The following is a 19,043-nucleotide window of genomic DNA, read 5'->3' on the forward strand; positions in this document are numbered from 1 at the left end:
ATAAACGTCGTTTACAATATATTAAAATCAATATTTAGCACCAGTATGGACATTATGTATATATTTTTTTCTAAATTGATAAAAAAAAACATCTTTGTGCAATAGATTTGTATATATAAATTTAACGTTGATCAAATTCTTTTCTAACCATTCAAATTTTGACCTTTCAAAACAGGATAATTCGTATGGTAATTTTACAATTATCCAACAACACATAAAACAAAAAAAAAATGTAAGAATTAATCATCAATAATTTTAAAATCATATAGACTAAATTTCAAAAAAAAAAATCTAAGAAGATATATTTATGAACTCAGAAACATATATTTAGTTCCCTTCTTCATTGAACATAACCCACATGGCTCCAACATGATCTTCTGAAACCCTCAACTATTAAAAAAAAAAAATACATATGTTGAGTTTTATATTATTCTATGAGTTCAATATATATAATAAAGTTAAAATATTTTCTCAATTAATATTAAGAAATGTTTTATTTTATATTTTCATGCTATATATAATATATATTAATTACGTAGTAATTTTATTTTATATTAAACGTATTAGGGGTCGACCCTCTGAAATTTATTAAAAGTACAAAGATTAAATTTGAACCTACCAAGAAATCAAACCGAAAAAATAGTAATTTAACTAATACAATTAAAATAAAAATCTCTCCCTCTCTCAAAGTTATAAAGTTATATATTTTCATTGAATATTGCAAGCCCATCTCTCTCTCTCTCTTTTGTAATGAAACACCATCCCTCTATTATATTAAAAAACAATCAGAAGAGTACTGCAAAATATTTGCCCCCATATCTCTTTGATTCTCCATCCTTTTCTTATACCTGACCTTAATTATTGATAGAGATTAATCAGTTACATATATAATGGCTCCAACAACAGAGGAGAGTGAGCCAGTAAGAATGATTGAGGTTGGAGAGATAGGAAGAAGAACTTCAAGTTTCAGAAACGGCTCGATGACGACGACAGAGGACGACGACCACGATGGCGATGTTGGAGATGCTTCTCTTTGGAAGTTGATAGACAGATTGCCGACGTTTGAACGGTTGAGATGGTCATTATTGTTGGACGACGACAACAGTAGAAGAAAAGTTGTTGATGTTACTAAACTAGGAGATGAGGAACGCCATCTCTTTATTCAAAAACTCATCAACAACGTTGAGAATGATAATCTAAAGCTTTTGAGAAAAGTTAACGAGAGATTACACAAGTAAGCCCTTTATATTTATTATTTTCTTCCCTTCACTTTTCTTTCAATGTCTTTATTATATTTTGTTTTGATTTCAAGGTTTTGAAGGGTTTACTATGTTTTAACGTGTCATAAGTAGTTTTGTATACCAAACCTCCTATAAGTATTATCTCTAGGTAGGAATGATAGTTATTTTGACGTATAAAAATTATAAAGGTCTTTACCCTATAGTTTTCATTAATTATTCGATCAAATCTCCCAATTTGTTTCATATATGTAAGTTGAGGAAGATAAGAGAGAGAAAGGAGCCATGAGGAAGAGGGTAGTGTTGGAGGAGCTGGATAAGTGTTGGAAGAAGAAAGAGAGTAAGAATAACTAAAGAGAAGAGTTTCGTCATATTCACCGTTAAATTCTATTTTAAACTAACATGACAACCTTCTTATAAAGTGAACAAAGAAAAGTGGCTTTTTAAGAACCAATAATGTAAAACATTTTTGAAAGTTTAAGATTAAAAAGCTAAAAGATAGTAAAAAGCAGGCATAATATGGAATATAATAAGAATAATAGATATCAAATTTCAATAATCAACTTTTATATATATATATATATATATATATATATATATATATATATATATATATATATATATATATATATATATATAATAAAAAAATCTATGTATATTAAATAAAGAAAAAACAAGGTGAATTATGTGAAGGGATATTTTACTAAATAAATAAATAGCAATAAACATATTGTTAATGATATGGATGAAAAGAATAAATTAGAATTATATAATTTAAAATTTGAGGTTGTAATTAAAAATATAAAGAAAAAAAAAAGCTAGATTATAAAAGAAGGATAATTGGTTTTGTATTAATATATAATAGAGTTGGTGTGAAATTTCCAACGGTTGAAGTGAAGTACAAAAATGTGAATATTGAGGCAAAATGTGAAGTAGTTCGAGGGAAAGCACTTCCAACGCTTTGGAATTCACTTCAGACCAAACTTTTCGTAAGTACTTTCTTTTCCATATCATTTCTCTTTTTTCCTAATCTAAACTTCTCATATTCAAAATTAAACTTATAATAATGCAACTAATTACCCATACAAATCTTATATTTTCACATCTACTTTTTACTATATTTTTAAAAAAAATGTCTTGTTTTGTTGTTTAGTTTTGTAATTCAAAAATTGTTTTAAAAACGAAGAATTGAAACACTTTCAATTCATTTATTCAATTAAAGTTGTGGGACCTAATTTAAGAATTTTTTATTTTTATTTTTCTAATGAAGATATTTTTTTAGAATTGGAATGAGATTCCTAAACTTATAGTTTAAAGGCTTCCAAGTTAAGAATATTTTTTATTAACTTGTAGACATTGTTTTGGATTGATATTAGATATAATATAAACTAAGTAAATATTTTAAATTAAAGTAATGTTGGAATCAATTTAATTAGTTTAATTACGAAATAATTAAATAAGTACATACTGATTAAATTAAGTAAAATATTTCCATCTAATAATTAATTAAAAATAATAAGCAAGGATCAATTATTATTTAATATTTTTATTGTTTATGTTTATTTATTTAATGATATTTTTTTTTTTAAATTTTGGTAGGAAATCATGAGATTTTTTGGAGTGAAGTCCCATGAAGCTAAAATTAACATAATTGAGGATGTGAGTGGTGTCATAAAGCCAGGAAGGTACTTTTCTTTTAATCTTTTCTCATGCAATATTCTATAAGTTGATTGAAGACCCATGTACGTATGTAAAAAAAAAATTGAAGTAATAGATTTTGATACACTTTATGAATAATTACTTCTTGGCTATATCTTAAGACACATACGATCATATAATCTAAAGTTTATAACTTAACATAATTGATGCTTAAATAAAACTGTTTTTGTTTCAGATTAACTTTGCTACTTGGTCCTCCAGGATGTGGAAAGACCACACTACTAAAAGCTTTATCTGCAAATCTCAACAAATCTCTCAAGGTATATTATTCTTCGCAATCATACTATTTAATTATATAATTTGGTAAGTTGAGAAGAAGATGATGGATCAAATTAAACTTTTGGGGGAAATAGATGAGAGGAGAAATTTGGTACAATGAAGACAAAGTAGAAGAAATAGAAGCACAAAAGATATGTGCATATATAAGCCAATATGATCTACACATTCCTGAAATGACTGTGAGGGAAACCCTTGATTTTTCAGCTCGTTGTCAAGGTATCGGGAACCGAGCAGGTAATAATTACAATGTTCTTCATTTCTTTCATACACATTGGTATTGAGAATTAGTGAACATTATTTTATATGGTTTGTTTGGTTCTGATCAATGTGAAGATATGATGAAGGAGATTTGTAAAAGGGAGAGGGAACTAGGAATTACACCCGACCTTGATGTTGATACTTACATGAAGGTATAAATTACTATTTCATTAACTATTTATTTTCAAATATAGCAAAATTAATCAAAAATGTTTAAACAATTTTATTGACTTTCAAATGTAGGCCATTTCTGCTGAAGGACTAAGACGAAGTCTTCAAACTGACTACATACTCAAGGTCAGTTCTCTTTTAATTTAATTTACCCTAAGTTTGTGAAGTGAATCCAAATTTGATCTTTTTATTTATTGAATTGAACCCTTATTTACATGGTAAAACTAATGCCTCCTTTAGGAATAAAGTTGCATGTTTAATTTCGTTAGTCTAATTTAGCATATACAATTAGTAGGGTAGCTATCAAATTTAAAAATTTAGGGTTTGAGGGTAGAATGATTGTTTTTACCTCAATTGTTTTTATTTTTGCAACGATTGAAAATAATTGTAGATCCTTGGGATTGATATTTGTGCGGACACCATTGTTGGTGATGGTATGAGAAGAGGCATTTCAGGAGGTCAAAAGAAGAGATTAACTACAGGTAATATCTTTATAAACTAACTTAATTCACATACCAAAACAAACTCAAATATTTACATATTTTAAATCATATCTATAATATTCTTTCATAATTTTAAATAGTGTTCTTCACTTTTTTTCATAAAAATAATGTTTCCACTCTACTAAAGTCTTTTCTGAATGAAAGTTGAGATATGAATGGATTGAAACTGTGACTGATGGTGAATTGAAATGGAAATTACTGATATTGAGACCCAAAATACCAAAACTCCTCCTGCCACCACAGTGCATCTGTTTCAAGTCTCAACTTTGATCTAAAATTCTAACACAGTGTTTCTACTTCTAGTTAGTTTTGAAACATTTACCATAACTGATTTTTTAGAAAAAAAAAAACCATGCAGGAGAAATGATGGTTGGTCCATACAGAGGGTTGTTCATGGATGAAATAACAAATGGATTAGACAGTTCCACTGCCTTCCAAATAGTATCTTGTCTACAACATTTAGCTCATTTCACAAATGCTACCATTCTTGTTTCTCTTCTCCAACCATCTCCAGAAACCTTCGAACTTTTCGACGATATAATCTTGATGGCAGAAAAAAAGATCGTATATCAAGGTCGGCGTGATCGAGCTCTTGAATTCTTCGAGCATTGTGGATTCAAATGCCCCAAGCGAAAAGGGGTTGCGGATTTTCTTCAAGAAGTGATATCAAGAAAAGATCAACCACAATTTTGGTATCCCAATAATAACAATGAACAAATTCCCTACTCATATGTCTCAGTGGATGAACTGTGTAGGAAGTTCAAGAGCTATAATTTAGAAAGGAAATTATTAGTTGATGAAGAAGAAATGGTTTCAATAAAATTACCAAATAATAATAATAATACTGGGAAAAATTCCAAAAGTTGCCAAGAATTAAATGAAGAAGTTTCTTCAATTTCTAAATGGGAAGTGTTTAAAGCTTGTGCATCAAGGGAGCTCCTTCTCATGAAAAGAAATTCCTTTATTTATGTCTTCAAAACATGCCAGGTTAGTGCCCCTTCTTAATTTACTTTTAGTGAACTATTTTCATTTTTTAATTTACTTCAATAAAATCTCAAAAGTGTATATGCAGTTTAGAAAAAATTAATTAACATCTAATTCAAGAACGATGAACTTAAAGAAGATTTCATATTAGAAAGATGAGAAAACCTCATAACAAGTTATAAGATGCATGAATTAGTCATTCTTTTCAATTGATTCATCTTTCAAAAAAACTAAGAAGTATACTAATTAATTAACAAGTGTTCTGTGTTTTTGGTGGGATTATGTGTGCAGCTATTTATAATTGGTCTGATGACAATGACAGTGTTTCTAAGAACTAGAATGGAAATTGATATTGAAGATGGCAATTACTTCATGGGAGCCCTTTTTTTTGCTCTCATTTTACTTCTTGTTGATGGGTTTCCAGAATTGGTTATGACTATTCAAAGACTTGAAGTTTTCTATAAACAAAAACAGTTCTATTTCTATCCGGCTTGGGCCTATGCTATTCCAGCTGCCATTCTCAAGATCCCTCTTTCCCTCGTCGAATCCTTAGTTTGGACTTCTCTTACTTACTACGTCATTGGCTTCACCCCTCAACCTATCAGGTTAGTTTTCATGAACTCTTTAGTTTGTAACCATTCTCAAAATGCTATAATTTGGATTCAACGCTTAGAACTTCTTTTCTTTTTTCTTTTTTAATTTTTGGTTATAGGTTTTTTCAACAGTTTATTATTCTGTTTGGGGTGCATTTATCAGCATTGTCCATGTTTAGAATGATAGCTTCAATCTTCCAAAGCAATGGTGCTTCCCTTACAGTAGGCAATTTTGTAATATTATTTGCCTTGTTATTTGGTGGCTTCATCATCTCACATCGTAAGTTTTCTTAATAACACTAAGGTCTCTGTTAGATTACGAGTTCATTCTTTAAAACTACGTACGTTTCATTTCTTCCGCAGTATGATATTAAAGCATTACAGAGAGAGAGTTTGATTTTCAATTTTTTGGAATTATGCAGCATCCATACCAGCTTGGTTGAAATGGGGTTTTTGGGTTTCACCAATTAGTTATGGAGAAATTGGCCTTTCTCTCAATGAATTTCTTGCACCAAGGTGGCAAAAGGTGAGACGAGACCCCCTTATTCTAAGCATAAGATACAAATTTTTCACAAAAAAAATCCATACTTGATCATATTCATGGACCAAAGCACATTGAAAGCTTTACATTTTCTTGAACAGAGTAATATTTAAGGGTGCAACCAAACTATAGGCCTCTCAAAAAATAAAAAGGAATAATGTTTTCTTGTGACAACTTGAGATTGCCATGAATGGTTTATATGGTTGATTTTTTTATAGGTACAAGCTACAAACACTACAATAGGTCATGAAGTGCTTCAAAGTCGAGGACTTGATTACCATAAAAGCATGTATTGGATTTCAGTCGCAGCCTTGTTCGGATTGGCATTCATTTTCAATATTGGATATGTCTTGGCACTAACTTTCCTCAACCGTAAGATCCTTTTTTTTATATTTCAACCACTTACACAGAATTAAGAATTAAAAGCTTTATTGGATACATCATTTTGAAAGTTTTGGAACTGATATAAGTTAACCCTTCTTATATTGTTTTGTGTACTAATTCAAAGTGAGCATTGCATATTAATATGATTTTTTTTGTTCGTTTTATTCTTATACTATTTAGCTCCTGGATCATCTCGCGCTATTATCTCATATGAAAAGCTTTCCCAATCAAAGAACAGTGAAGAATGCGATGGTGGTGGTGGAGCTACCTCTGTGGAACAAGGTCCTTTTAAGACCGTCATAGAATCCAAGAAAGGTTACATATTCAAATTATCTCTTTTATTTTTTTCTTTTGTTATTAAAATGAATTAGTTTATGATTTTTTTTTCATGAGGTTTCATTGCCATTTGAAATAACAGGAAGAATAGCGTTGCCTTTCAGACCTTTAACAGTAGTGTTTCAAGATTTGCAGTATTATGTGGACATGCCATTGGTAATGCTCTTTAGATCACTCTTTAACTAAACTAGCTTATGTAGGAGATTGTTTTTATAACACTTTCTGTTTTGTTGTATGGTCGGCCTAAAAAACATAGTTTCTCAAAATAAAATTTTCTGATATTTTCCTTATGTCAACAAATTTTTTCTTGAATACTTTCATATTGGTACCGTTGTTCTCACTCCCGCTCCTGTAGTTTTCAGTCTTGTGAGTCGTGAGATATGCTTGTCTTGCTCACTAGCATAACGAGAGAGGGAGTGAGAGAGCAAGAGAGTTAGAGAAAAAAAAAGAATTGGCTATTGCTAACAAGGAGTAGAACTTATATGGAAAAACCATGTGAAATCTTTGGAGAAATTTATAGGTCAGTCTCTCAAAAGTTTTTTGCTTTTTGATAACTGTTGTTAAGATTTGTGATAGGTTGATTTATTCAGAGAGAGACAACAGACTCTCACTTCATTTATGTCGTGGAAAGTAATAAACTGTTTTGAGAACAATCTCTAAGGCAATCCCCATATTCTTCATGTTTGAAGTATTAACCCTTTTTTCTTATAAATATAATTTTGATTCAAGGAAATGAAAGAAAGGGGCTTCACCCAGAAGAAACTCCAACTCCTTTCTGATATAACAGGGGCTTTAAGGCCTGGTGTTCTCACAGCATTGATGGGTGTAAGTGGAGCTGGAAAAACAACTCTGCTTGATGTTCTTGCAGGACGAAAAACGAGTGGATACATTGAAGGAGAAATCAAAATTGGTGGTTTTCCTAAAGTTCAAGAAACATTTGCTCGAATATCTGGTTACTGTGAACAAACTGATATACATTCTCCTCAAATAACAGTGGAAGAATCTCTGATCTTCTCTGCTTGGCTCCGCTTGGCATCTGATATCGACTTGAAAACAAAAGCAGTACGGTCTTCTTTTCCTTCCCTCTTCAGGTAAACTAATTTGTCTTCTGATGTTAATGTTAGTTTATTTCTTGTCTCTTAGCAATTTGTGAATGAAGTCATTGAGACCATTGAACTTGATGGCATAAAAGATATGTTGGTTGGCATACCTGGTGTTAGTGGTCTATCAACCGAGCAGCGTAAACGGTTAACCATTGCTGTAGAGCTTGTTACCAATCCTTCTATCATCTTCATGGATGAGCCAACCACTGGTTTGGATGCAAGAGCTGCTGCCATTGTAATGCGAGCGGTTAAGAATGTGGTTGATACTGGAAGAACAATAGTTTGTACCATCCACCAGCCGAGTATCGACATCTTTGAATCGTTCGATGAGGTAAAAAAATTTCAATTGTTTTAATGCTCAAACCATGCTGATTTTTTCGTTATGGAAACAAAAGAGAACAATTGTTTGGGAACTATTACTTTTCTAAGGCTGCTTGTCTTCTTTTTGTGCAGTTGATTCTTTTGAAAACTGGTGGTCGTATGATCTATTGCGGACCGCTTGGACAATGTTCAAGAAAGGTTATAGAATATTTTGAGGTAAGCCTGCCATGAAATTAGAATACCCTGCATGCTCCATATGCTCCATTTTCATATTCTTTGTGAGTATTTTCATTTTCTATTGCATATACAGCATGTTCCAGGGGTTTCAAAGATTAGAGAAAACTACAATCCCGGAACATGGATGTTGGAAGTTACATCTCCATCAGCAGAAAATGAACTTGGCATAGATTTTGCTCAAGTGTACAAGAACTCTGCTCTATATAAGTGAGTTAAGTTCAATTTTTTTTTAACTCGACCAAGTATATAACTATGATCAGGACTCCAAATAGAGTGTGATGAGACTCATTCAGTTGTCGTTTGAACTAAATGTTTTGAGAATGTCGACATAGTATTCTTGCAGTTTTGTTTTCTCCTCTTTTCAAGGGAAACTTTGTTGAATTTTTTATTGTTTTCAAAGGGAATTTTTTTGTTGCCGATGCTTATGAGTTTTTCTAAAGTCAGCTAAAAGTTTTTGTTGGCCACTTCTTTTATAAAAAAAATGTGTTGTTTATTGTAAGATTGACAAAGAACTTCATAGTTTAGTTGGAATCTCCATTGTTGTCACGTCCTAAGTTGAATAAGGTAATTCGGAGAAGGGTATGTCAAGGTGACATTTCTAATAAAGCAGGTCTTTCTATTACATTTGTTTTGCAGGAACATCAAAGAGCTTGTAAAGCAGTTGAGCAGTCCACCTCCAGGTTCAAGAGATCTGCATTTTTCAAATGTCTTTTCACAAAGTTTCGTCGAACAGTTCAAGGCTTGCTTTTGGAAACAAAACATGTCATATTGGAGAAATCCTTCCTTTAACTTACTCCGCTTTGTTCGAACAGTTGCATCGTCTTTAATTTTTGGGATACTATTCTGGAAACAAGGAAAAAAGCTGTGAGTAGTCTATGCATTTATTATTCATTGTCTAATTTCATGAATGTGAAAGCATTTTAGAATCTTTCCATTTTAGTTCTCATAGCATTAGGAGACTGACAGGCATGTAAACTCTTGGAGGGCATTTGAGACATCTACAGTAAAACTTTTTGAAAATTCTCATTGTTTACCATGTCTACTTTTCTGTATTCATCCTCTCTTCCTTTGTAACTCAGCTGAAAACAGTCTGCACCCAAAACAGACTCTTATAACTCATAGGCTATAATAACTATCCTCATTCCTTATTCTCTTTTTGTTTGTGTTTGAAGAGAAAACCAGCAGAACTTGTTCAATGTTTTGGGTTCGATGTACACTGCTGTAATCTTCCTTGGCATTGACAATTGTGGATCAGTCCTTCCTATTGTATCAATGGAGAGAACTGTGATGTACAGAGAAAGGTTTGCTGGGATGTATTCGTCATGGGCTTATTCACTAGCACAGGTATGTATTCATTTTAACTTGTTCAATCTTTTTTATCCTAATGGTTTAGCTTTTAGCTTAGATTTTTTCGTTCATAGTCCATAAACAGTTAACTTTGTATCCAATGGGAACTTTAAAAATGTCTAATATATAATATTGATCTCCACGAGCCCTATGTTCAAATCCCTTAAATGTTATTTCCTTCCCGATTAATATCTATTTTCATTTGTTGGGTAATAAGATTAACGTAGTATCAAAGCAAGAGGTTTTGTGTTTAAACTCCAAGAATATCATTTTGCCCCCAATTAATATTGTTTTCTACATGTTCAGAATTCTACGAATTCTCAAACTCATAAGCGTGGGAGAGTGTTAAAGCATAGATATAACTAAATTTATCACAACTCATAAGCTGAAGTTTTTGCATCAATTCGTGATTTAGCGATACCTAATAAGTGAATACAAAATGTTTTCTTCTCTACTGTACAGGTGATTGTTGAGGTTCCTTACATATTTATACAAGCAGCTGCCTATGTCATTATCATTTACCCAATGATTGGATACTATGCATCAGCAACCAAAATACTTTGGTGTTTCTACTCATTTTTGTGTGTATTTCTCTGCTACAACTACCTTGGGATGTTGCTAATCTCCATTACGCCAAACTTTCACATTGCTAACATTTTGTCCTCTGCCTTCTTCACCCTCTTCAATCTCTTTTCTGGGTTTCTTATTCCAAATCCGGTAAGCCATGTTTTATTAACTGAAGCTCTTCCTTAATGTTGTTTATTTTTGCCTTTTTTTCCACCCTATGATTGAAACTAGATCTATTACTCTATAATTACAAGCAAAAGACATTGGAGACCAAACCCTGATACTAGACCAGACGAACAAATCATATATAAGACTTTTCTTGGTTAAATTATAAAAAACAATACCCTTCAACTTCCATTTGTGTCAAAAATATCCTTCTACTTTCAAAAGTTGTAATATTACTTATGAATATTTATGCAGCAAATCCCAAAGTGGTGGACATGGATGTATTACCTTACCCCAACATCATGGATTTTGAATTGTTTACTAACTTCTCAGTATGGAGATATAGACAGAACATTGATGGTGTTTGGAGAAAAGACAACAGTATCAGCTTTCTTAAGAGATTACTTTGGGTTTCATCACAGTCAACTTCCACTTGTAGCAGTCATTCTCATCCTCTTCCCTCTTGCATATGCTCTTCTTTTTGGATTTTGTATAGGAAAATTGAATTTCCAAAAAAGGTAAACAAAACCAATTTCCTTAGTTACCTTTGTAGAAAATGAAAGACTTAAACTAAATTTTGTCCATAATGTTTATATTTTAAAGTTCTTAATATTGTTTCATCACTACTACTCTGGTAAAAGTTTGTCTAGTCTCTATTTCTATGTTTGTGTGGAATATTATGAACTTCAAAGAATGTCTTTCTTTAGAAAACGTCTTCTTTTAAAAGTTTGAAAACCAAAATAGAATCCGATACCTTACAAAAGCTACGAGCATGATTTTAAATTGAGATGGAAGAAAAGTATCATCAATTTCCAAATTAAAAAACTAAACAAATTTATTTTCAAGCATATCCTATATCATTTCTAAAACAAATATTTTAATATCTAGTACGATCGACGACGAGTAAGACAATTCGATATACAAATCTTGTAATTACAGAGACATTAATATATTAATCTACTTACATTTGACTTAGCCAAAATTATCGCCATTGAGCTAAAGAGCAATGTGATAATATTTCTTGGTTTTTATTCAATAACTTAAAATATTATTGAACTATAAATCCAACCTAAGTGAACTTGTTTGTTTTATTTTTAACAAATAAAAACATAACTTTACACTTTATTGCAAAAAAAAGGAAAAAAATTGTAACAAACCATAAAAAACCATACAAAATTAGTGATATTAAACAAAAAAAAATTATCATCTTTTAAATTTACTAAAAAAATATAGTAAAATAAATTCTATTATCATTTTAATTTTAATAATCGATTTTAAGTCTTAATAGTTTATCTATTTTGTCAAACTATAAATGTTATCTCATTAAATTAAGTTAGACTACTAAAAATTCAATTAATATTTTTCTCATATTGATGAATCAACGAGGTAGTAAAAATTATTTTTTTCAAAATTAACTTTGAGGTAAGTTAATAATTTGATTCCTCCTCTCAAACTTCCAAAATTGTTCTAAAATTATTCGTTAGTTTAAAATGATACAAAATCTTCAAATTAATTATTCACACAGAACACTGCTTGAAACAAACTAAATTGAAAACCTATATAGAGAGAGTCCATTTCCAGTTCAACTATTATAGCTTCAATCCATTTAGACTAAAAGGAATCAAACTGAAGCTAAAAATTAATAACATTTATATGTGCATAAATAATTACAAAATATTTGAAAACTATATTAGACACAGAAGAAAGTACACAAGATTATAGAAGGAAAACATGGCATTTGGAGGGAAGAAAACTGTAATTCAATTAAACTATATGTTAAACTTATAAAATATTTCAACTCTAATCTTTCAAGTTTAGCTTCCCAAATTTGCATTCTCTAAGTTAATGAATCAACCCTTGAATCCCTACAAACTCAGCAAATGCTACAAAATTTTGAATAGTGAAAAAAAAAAATCAACTTCTAACATACAAGCAAGCTGAAATGGAGATCCGAAATTGTTCAGCACTCCACCCTGCACAATCACGAGGCCATCAGTTGAACCCTAACAAAATACTAGTTTTTTCTTTCGATTAGTGTTTGGGTTTATCTCACATTCATACACTAACACGACTAAACTCACAAAACAACAACATTCAACCTATATCTAATCCCCTTGGATTTTACGGGATGTAAGGTACCTAAATAAGAATATTGGATAGTTCAAAATATATATATATATATTGGTACTGTAAGCTAGTAAGTTGTACAAGGGCAAATGGATAGGATGTTAGCTACGGGATCTCGTTATAAATCGAAGACAGGTGAGTGTGAAAGTAAGCAATTCTTGTATGTTGACGATCTAGGGCTTAGGTGTATACTCAAGCGTGCCTTTATACTTGGACTAGAAATGACTATTTTCTAGTCGTGGATTTTATATTTTGATATATTCCTTCTTCCTAACAATATTTCGTATTCTTCTTATCAAGAAGATTGTTGTGTTTTACATATAAAAAATAAAAAAGCAAGGAAGTCTACGTACCAAAATATTATATAAATCAGAGCTGAACAATTTTTTACTCCCCATAACCAAAAGTAATGAACTCCTAGAGAATGTCACAAGAAAAATCTTCTGCGGCTTGTATCCATTTCAGGCTAGAATTCAAAGAAGTAAAAAAACATTAGATAAGCAGCATAGATAATAATCTATTAGTGTCCATTACATGCACATCTGATAGAGATAGACTTGACTTACCTTATGAACCCATTCATATTCCCCGCCTTTTGAATCGAAAGTTCCATGCTGCAAACTGATCAATTTCATTGTGAACCGAGGACCACATTCCTAAAAATCAAATCTCAGAATCAGTTGTCTACACTAACATTCCTTCTATCATTATTTAGCCATTTTTTCTCTAACTATTTCTCATATTTTAGAGCATACTAATATCACTTTCATTCAAATCAAATAAAAAAAAAGGAACAAAAATTGGCATAAAGAATAACATGGAAGTTTTGGACACTAAGTGATGACATGGTCCTCGCCAACCCTCTTGAATGAGCTGCAACTTCTTTATTTTGTCGAAGGAGAAGGAAGACTAAATTCAAAGGGATACAAGACATGACAATCTGGAAAAAATGGCAGTACATAATCTCCGAGGATAACATAATAAAACTTGGGTGTGTTCTGATACAAGTCAATTTTACTCCACACACTCGTTGGTTAGTTTCCAGATTGATTGAAGAAACAAAAGCCGATATAAAATACTAATATTGATGTGTGAGAGTTAATGACAGTATAAAACAGGAGTATGCTACAATAAGAAATTTTTGGGTTCCATAGACTATTTCTCACAAAACCGAGAAATACCCACGAAACGTTCTAAATTTCCAGAGTCCCTCTGTCATGGTTCCTTGATTATAAATGAATTGATGTTAATCATCACCCCCAAAAAAATTAGAGGAAGAAAAAAAACTGAGTTGCAGAAAGAGAGACAAGATGAAAACAAGTAAACAATATTGAAGTCTCCAAGTTGCAAAATAAACCACTATAGATATCATAAAACAACGTTTTATGAGTAGTAGGTTAATATCGACCTGAAGACGAGCAATCACTTTCTGCTGAGGAACTTTCTCACCCTTGGTACCCTTGGACTTCTTTTTTGAGTCAGCCTCTTTTTTATTTTCCTTGCTTTCAAAAATGTATCTGAGAAGGTAAAAACACAAATTAGTCATAGTCCAACTCACCTAAATACAGAAAAATATATATATAAAGCAGCATACCTGTGATGCCGAAAAAATATAAAATCTCGTTGGTTATGAAAAGTTACAACCCGCCGACCGCGAAAATTGGGATCTTGAGGGAATAATGATTGTATTAATCTAAAGAAACAACACAACAACAAAAGTCAATGCATTGAGAAAAACTTGAGATATCATAATTACAGAAACATAAAAAAAGAAACAAGAACACCTAAAAATTAAATGCGGACATCACAAGACAGTATTTGCAGATAAAGAAATTAAGGTACAGAAAGTAACCTTCCAACACGAAGACCAAGGCGTGTTGTGAAGTTGGTCAATACAAGTTCTGGCTGATGACCCGTTGGATTTCCATGATTCTACAAAGCAAGAAAAGACTAAATGTTTACGGTTTCTTGGGAAAAAAATCCTCCAAAAACCCAGTAGTAGTTAAAATGCAATACAACGGTTCAGAGGTTATTTTATTGATATGAACCAGTATACCTTAATTTCCTTACGTAAGACGACATTTGAAATCTTGAAATGGGCAGTAGGTCCCTCAGGTAAGCCAATAATTAAAAGTCCATCTAGAATTTCAAAACATTGCAGTAGATTGAGAAAAGAATCTAAACTATATAGCTAAAGAAAGAAAACTAGAAAAAGAGAGAACAAGTTTGAAAGAGACGAATTAACATGCAAGAAAGAACTGGAAGGTTTCTGAAGGGCTATCAACTTACCCAATTTTCTCCTACTCGTATGGACAACCATCAAAGAAGTGAAGTCTTTGGCATTTGCATATTCTACAATCTGCAAGCAAGAGAAGATTTGGTATTCTATACATATTAGTATAAACTTCTTTATTTTCTAATTTACTTTTCCTTCTTCATATTCATTAGAAAATATAAATATGACTTATGAGCATAACCTTCTTCAAATCGTTAGTCCCTCTCTTGTAGTAATGTGCATTTGGTATCACCGAAAGCAACTCTGATATAAAAGCAGGACCAATCTGCAAACAGTAAGTCACATAAGTATAAGGTACTAAGTCTAATCAACTCCGAACATTTTAGGTTAGTCTCCATTTAGCAAATGTTGCTCAAAAAATAAATTGAGAAATCTTACCGTAGAATTAAAACGACAAGTAGTAATTAGAATTTTTGGCAAAATGTCGCGCTTTATGATAGAACTAAATTCATCGGCATCATTTCCAGCAAATAGCTGCAGAGGATAAAAAACTAGCCTTATTAAAATTGTGAACTCTAATAACAAGAATTACAAATAAACAAAAGCTAAAACATGTCATATATTGAGATTTAAAAAGAAGAACCTCTTCGTCATCAGGTTTGCAAACAGTCTCATCAACCTCCCTAGTGTTCTCAATGGTGCGAGGAATCTTTCTAGGAGGAAGCTACGGAAAAAAAAAAATATGAAGTCAGAATCTCAGAGATAGAAGACAAACAAACAGAGTAGATGCTGGAGTTGATGGATATACTTCTTCTCCAAGTTCAAGAGCTTGCTTCTCAGCAGCATCACGAGCCTTAGCCCTCTTGCGTTTCTCTAGCTTCTTCTGATGCTTGAGGTTCGCGTGCACTTCTGCCCTCTTTTCTTTGTTCTTTATCGTTGATGGGACTATAACCTTGTTCTTCTTCTCCTCCCCCATTTAGACTCCTTGATCAACCTCTAACATAAATGAAAAATTGATGAAAGAGAACAAATATGAATACAAGCAACTATAGGAAAAAACAATTACGAGAAGAAAGAAGAACAAAATTTTCTCTACCACGAATTGAATAAAAATTTGGAATCGGGTTGGACATATTATTAACATATGAAAACAGGATTCGGGCTTCGAAACCCAAAACAAAATTGCCAAAATCGACCTTAAATCAAATTCCAACCTCCTAAATCAAATAATGAAGCCAAATAATAGTGGGTATCCAAAACGAAACTCTCAGTAAAACCCTATCAAATCTTACCAAGACTCTAAACTGTAGCACCGGCGACGAACAGCAGACAGCAGCGGAGAGAAAATCGGCGTAAAGCTTGAGGCAAACGCTCACCGGCGACGAGCGACTGGAGACGACGGCGGCAGAGCTTGAGCAAAAGAGTTGATAGCGCAGCCGTGGGTGACAGCTGAAAGGTTAGAGAGAGAGAGAGAGAGAGAGAGAGGAGACGGGGGTTTTAGACCTAACCAATATATATGTTTTAAACATATTTTTCGCATGATAATGAAATTTGCAAAAAAATTGGCCCATGCAGGTTTCGAACCTGCGACCTTCGCGTTATTAGCACGACGCTCTAACCAACTGAGCTAATAGGCCATTTTGAAGAAATGAATGTTTTATATTTAATTGTATAAGCATCTAACTATTTTAAAAAAACAAATATCATTCTAGCCAATTTAATTTTAAATGTATATAAGCTAAATTGGAGATTTATCGAAAGGCATCCCAAGTTGAATTTGATTCTTAAATTTAGATCTCATAAGTTTCTTTCCAAAGTAAGTATAAAGTAGAGGTATATAACATACAATCATAGGTTAATAAATTTTGTAAATAATAATTTTAAATATTAAGATTGAAGTTTTCTCGATAAATCTCACTATGGTTTTAGCATCTCTCTCAAAAGGGTTCTTGTTAGTGTTGACAAATTATACAAATTTGTGCTTTGGCGTTAGTGCAAAATTTGCAAGCAACATGAGGAAATCACAACCTAACCTCACTCGTCTAAAATGGTAAAGATAATATTATTGGGGTCTTTTAGCTAGTTGATTCGATCGACTCAGGATTTTGGGTTGGTTCAAGAGAACTTTCAATCTGATCCAATTTAACTCACGTACTCATTCAGTTGTCAACAAAAGTATACCCATATTTATCAATGTATCTATTTCACTATTTATACATGTAGTTGAGCTTACAGAGATAGGTGTCATGTGTTGTCACTTCATCACTCCAACAAAATTAACACAACCAAAGAGTAAAACTTAGACATTACATTGGTAAAATAAATTATGTTATGTTGTTTGATAATGGTGGTGAGTTGAACCATCTCAACTAACCATCCCACTATCATGCCACCAAGAACTTGCACCACTTATCCTCCCCCATTTACATCTATCTTGTGGATGGTGGCGTGGTGATACAAAAGAGCAAGACGTGTTGTAACGTAGGGTCAAGTGTGTGTGTTTTTCCTCACTATAATAATTAATACATGCTTATATGCATTTTGAACAATATTTACATGTTCTACTAAACTATATAGTGTAATTTTTTATGCAGAAAATATTTTTATTTTGTTTTGAAATACATTTTTTTTGTTTGTTTATTTGTGTGTATGACGTCAGAAAGAAACATAAAAACAAGTATAGTAATGTGATGTGTTAAATGTGTTACTCTTTTGCTATTTCGATAACATTGCATGACTTACTTGTATTTTTCTTTTCATTTATCGAATTCTCGTGACAAAATACAAGCCTCAACGTAAGCATATAAATCATACACAAAAAATACAAAATTAAAATACCTCTTTAAAATTCATTGAAATGGTAACTGTCAAATTAAAATGTACATATTTAGTTACCAACACAACTCAACTGTTACCGTGTGTTTTAATTGTTCTGTTGTATATATTTTAATTCATAAACTTTGTATCTTATTCTACTTTGATCTCTAAACTTTTAAAATTGTCTATTCTAGCTACTGAACTTTTAAAAATAGCATATCATGGTCTAGAGAAAAATGAAATTATCTATAAAATATAGTATATTTTAAAAAAGTTGATAAAATTTTTAAAAATTATATATATATATATATATATATATATATATATATATATATATATATATATATTTAAAAAAAATTGAAGTAAAAGGACGGTTATACCCACGAGAAAGGAGTCATCGTTGTTATCCCACAACCGGTTCTCCTCCTCGCACCTCAATTTCATCGTTGAAAAATCTTCATATGGGTCCCTCCACTTTCTATTCTCTTCAAGTCCAACTCAAACTCATCTACTCCAGTCAAATAACATTTTTATACAATATAAACCACATTACAACAACTCCCTCTTCTAACATTGCATTTGGTATGCTTTAGATACATGCATGTATTAATAATATGAAAGTTAACAAAACTAAGTATATATGGTATGATTTTTCTTTCGTCCTTAGATAATTATACAAGTAACACCCCAAAAATGTTTGCTTATGTGATAATAATAATATTTATGTACATATGTCTCGAATGAAACTAATCATTCTTATGTTTTTGCCTTATTTGTAATTCGTGTTACAAAATTTTAAACTCAACCATGAACCCTCTCTTCCACGAGCTTCACCTTTCGTGCATAATCCATTACTATTACATAGTTTTTTTCCATCATATTTATATTGTGATTACACCCTACTTGTCAATCTAAGTACTCTAGTTTGAACGTAACATTTAAATTGTAGTTAAACAAGTGTAATGAATTCTTGTAATGCAAAGTAAGTAAACTAGAGCACTATAATTTACTATTTTTTTTTAAGTCGGTGGGATGGTAACTCTTCCTTTCGAATTCAACATTTCTCGCAAAATTATCTTCGGTTTTAAATTTACATGCTCTATATAAAATATTTTTT

At 31.5% G+C, this 19,043-nt stretch overlaps 2 protein-coding genes and 1 non-coding gene across 3 annotated transcripts; 1 reads left to right on the plus strand and 2 right to left on the minus strand.

Moving 5' to 3' along the window:
- Positions 1-713: 713 nt before the first annotated feature.
- Positions 714-11,386, plus strand: LOC101208299 (pleiotropic drug resistance protein 3). Its single transcript, XM_011653839.2, has 23 exons — positions 714-1,234; positions 2,104-2,227; positions 2,838-2,923; positions 3,133-3,217; positions 3,311-3,470; positions 3,570-3,646; positions 3,738-3,791; positions 4,057-4,147; positions 4,527-5,155; positions 5,444-5,757; positions 5,865-6,025; positions 6,168-6,271; positions 6,505-6,658; positions 6,851-6,985; positions 7,089-7,162; positions 7,736-8,068; positions 8,150-8,440; positions 8,563-8,646; positions 8,741-8,874; positions 9,304-9,531; positions 9,840-10,011; positions 10,477-10,731; positions 11,002-11,386. The coding sequence occupies exons 1-23, from the start codon at positions 891-893 to the stop codon at positions 11,266-11,268; spliced, it is 4,356 nt and encodes a 1,451-aa protein (XP_011652141.2). The 5' UTR covers positions 714-890; the 3' UTR covers positions 11,269-11,386.
- A 1,076-nt stretch (positions 11,387-12,462) lies between these two features.
- On the minus strand, positions 12,463-16,608 carry LOC101209843 (ribosome production factor 1). The gene is made up of 13 exons (XM_031881640.1): positions 16,402-16,608; positions 15,918-16,103; positions 15,753-15,833; positions 15,548-15,643; positions 15,351-15,434; positions 15,163-15,232; positions 14,930-15,012; positions 14,726-14,805; positions 14,468-14,566; positions 14,282-14,390; positions 13,440-13,529; positions 13,227-13,339; positions 12,463-12,719 (listed from the first exon to the last, which is right to left on the minus strand). The coding sequence occupies exons 2-12, from the start codon at positions 16,083-16,085 to the stop codon at positions 13,301-13,303; spliced, it is 999 nt and encodes a 332-aa protein (XP_031737500.1). The 5' UTR covers positions 16,086-16,103; positions 16,402-16,608; the 3' UTR covers positions 12,463-12,719; positions 13,227-13,300.
- Positions 16,609-16,672: 64 nt separating this feature from the next.
- On the minus strand, positions 16,673-16,746 carry TRNAI-AAU. Its single transcript has one exon. It is a non-coding gene; the product is annotated as a tRNA-Ile (tRNA).
- Positions 16,747-19,043: the final 2,297 nt, after the last annotated feature.

The sequence above is a fragment of the Cucumis sativus genome, chromosome 3, assembly GCF_000004075.3.
Source record: "Cucumis sativus cultivar 9930 chromosome 3, Cucumber_9930_V3, whole genome shotgun sequence".
NCBI lineage: Eukaryota > Viridiplantae > Streptophyta > Magnoliopsida > Cucurbitales > Cucurbitaceae > Cucumis > Cucumis sativus.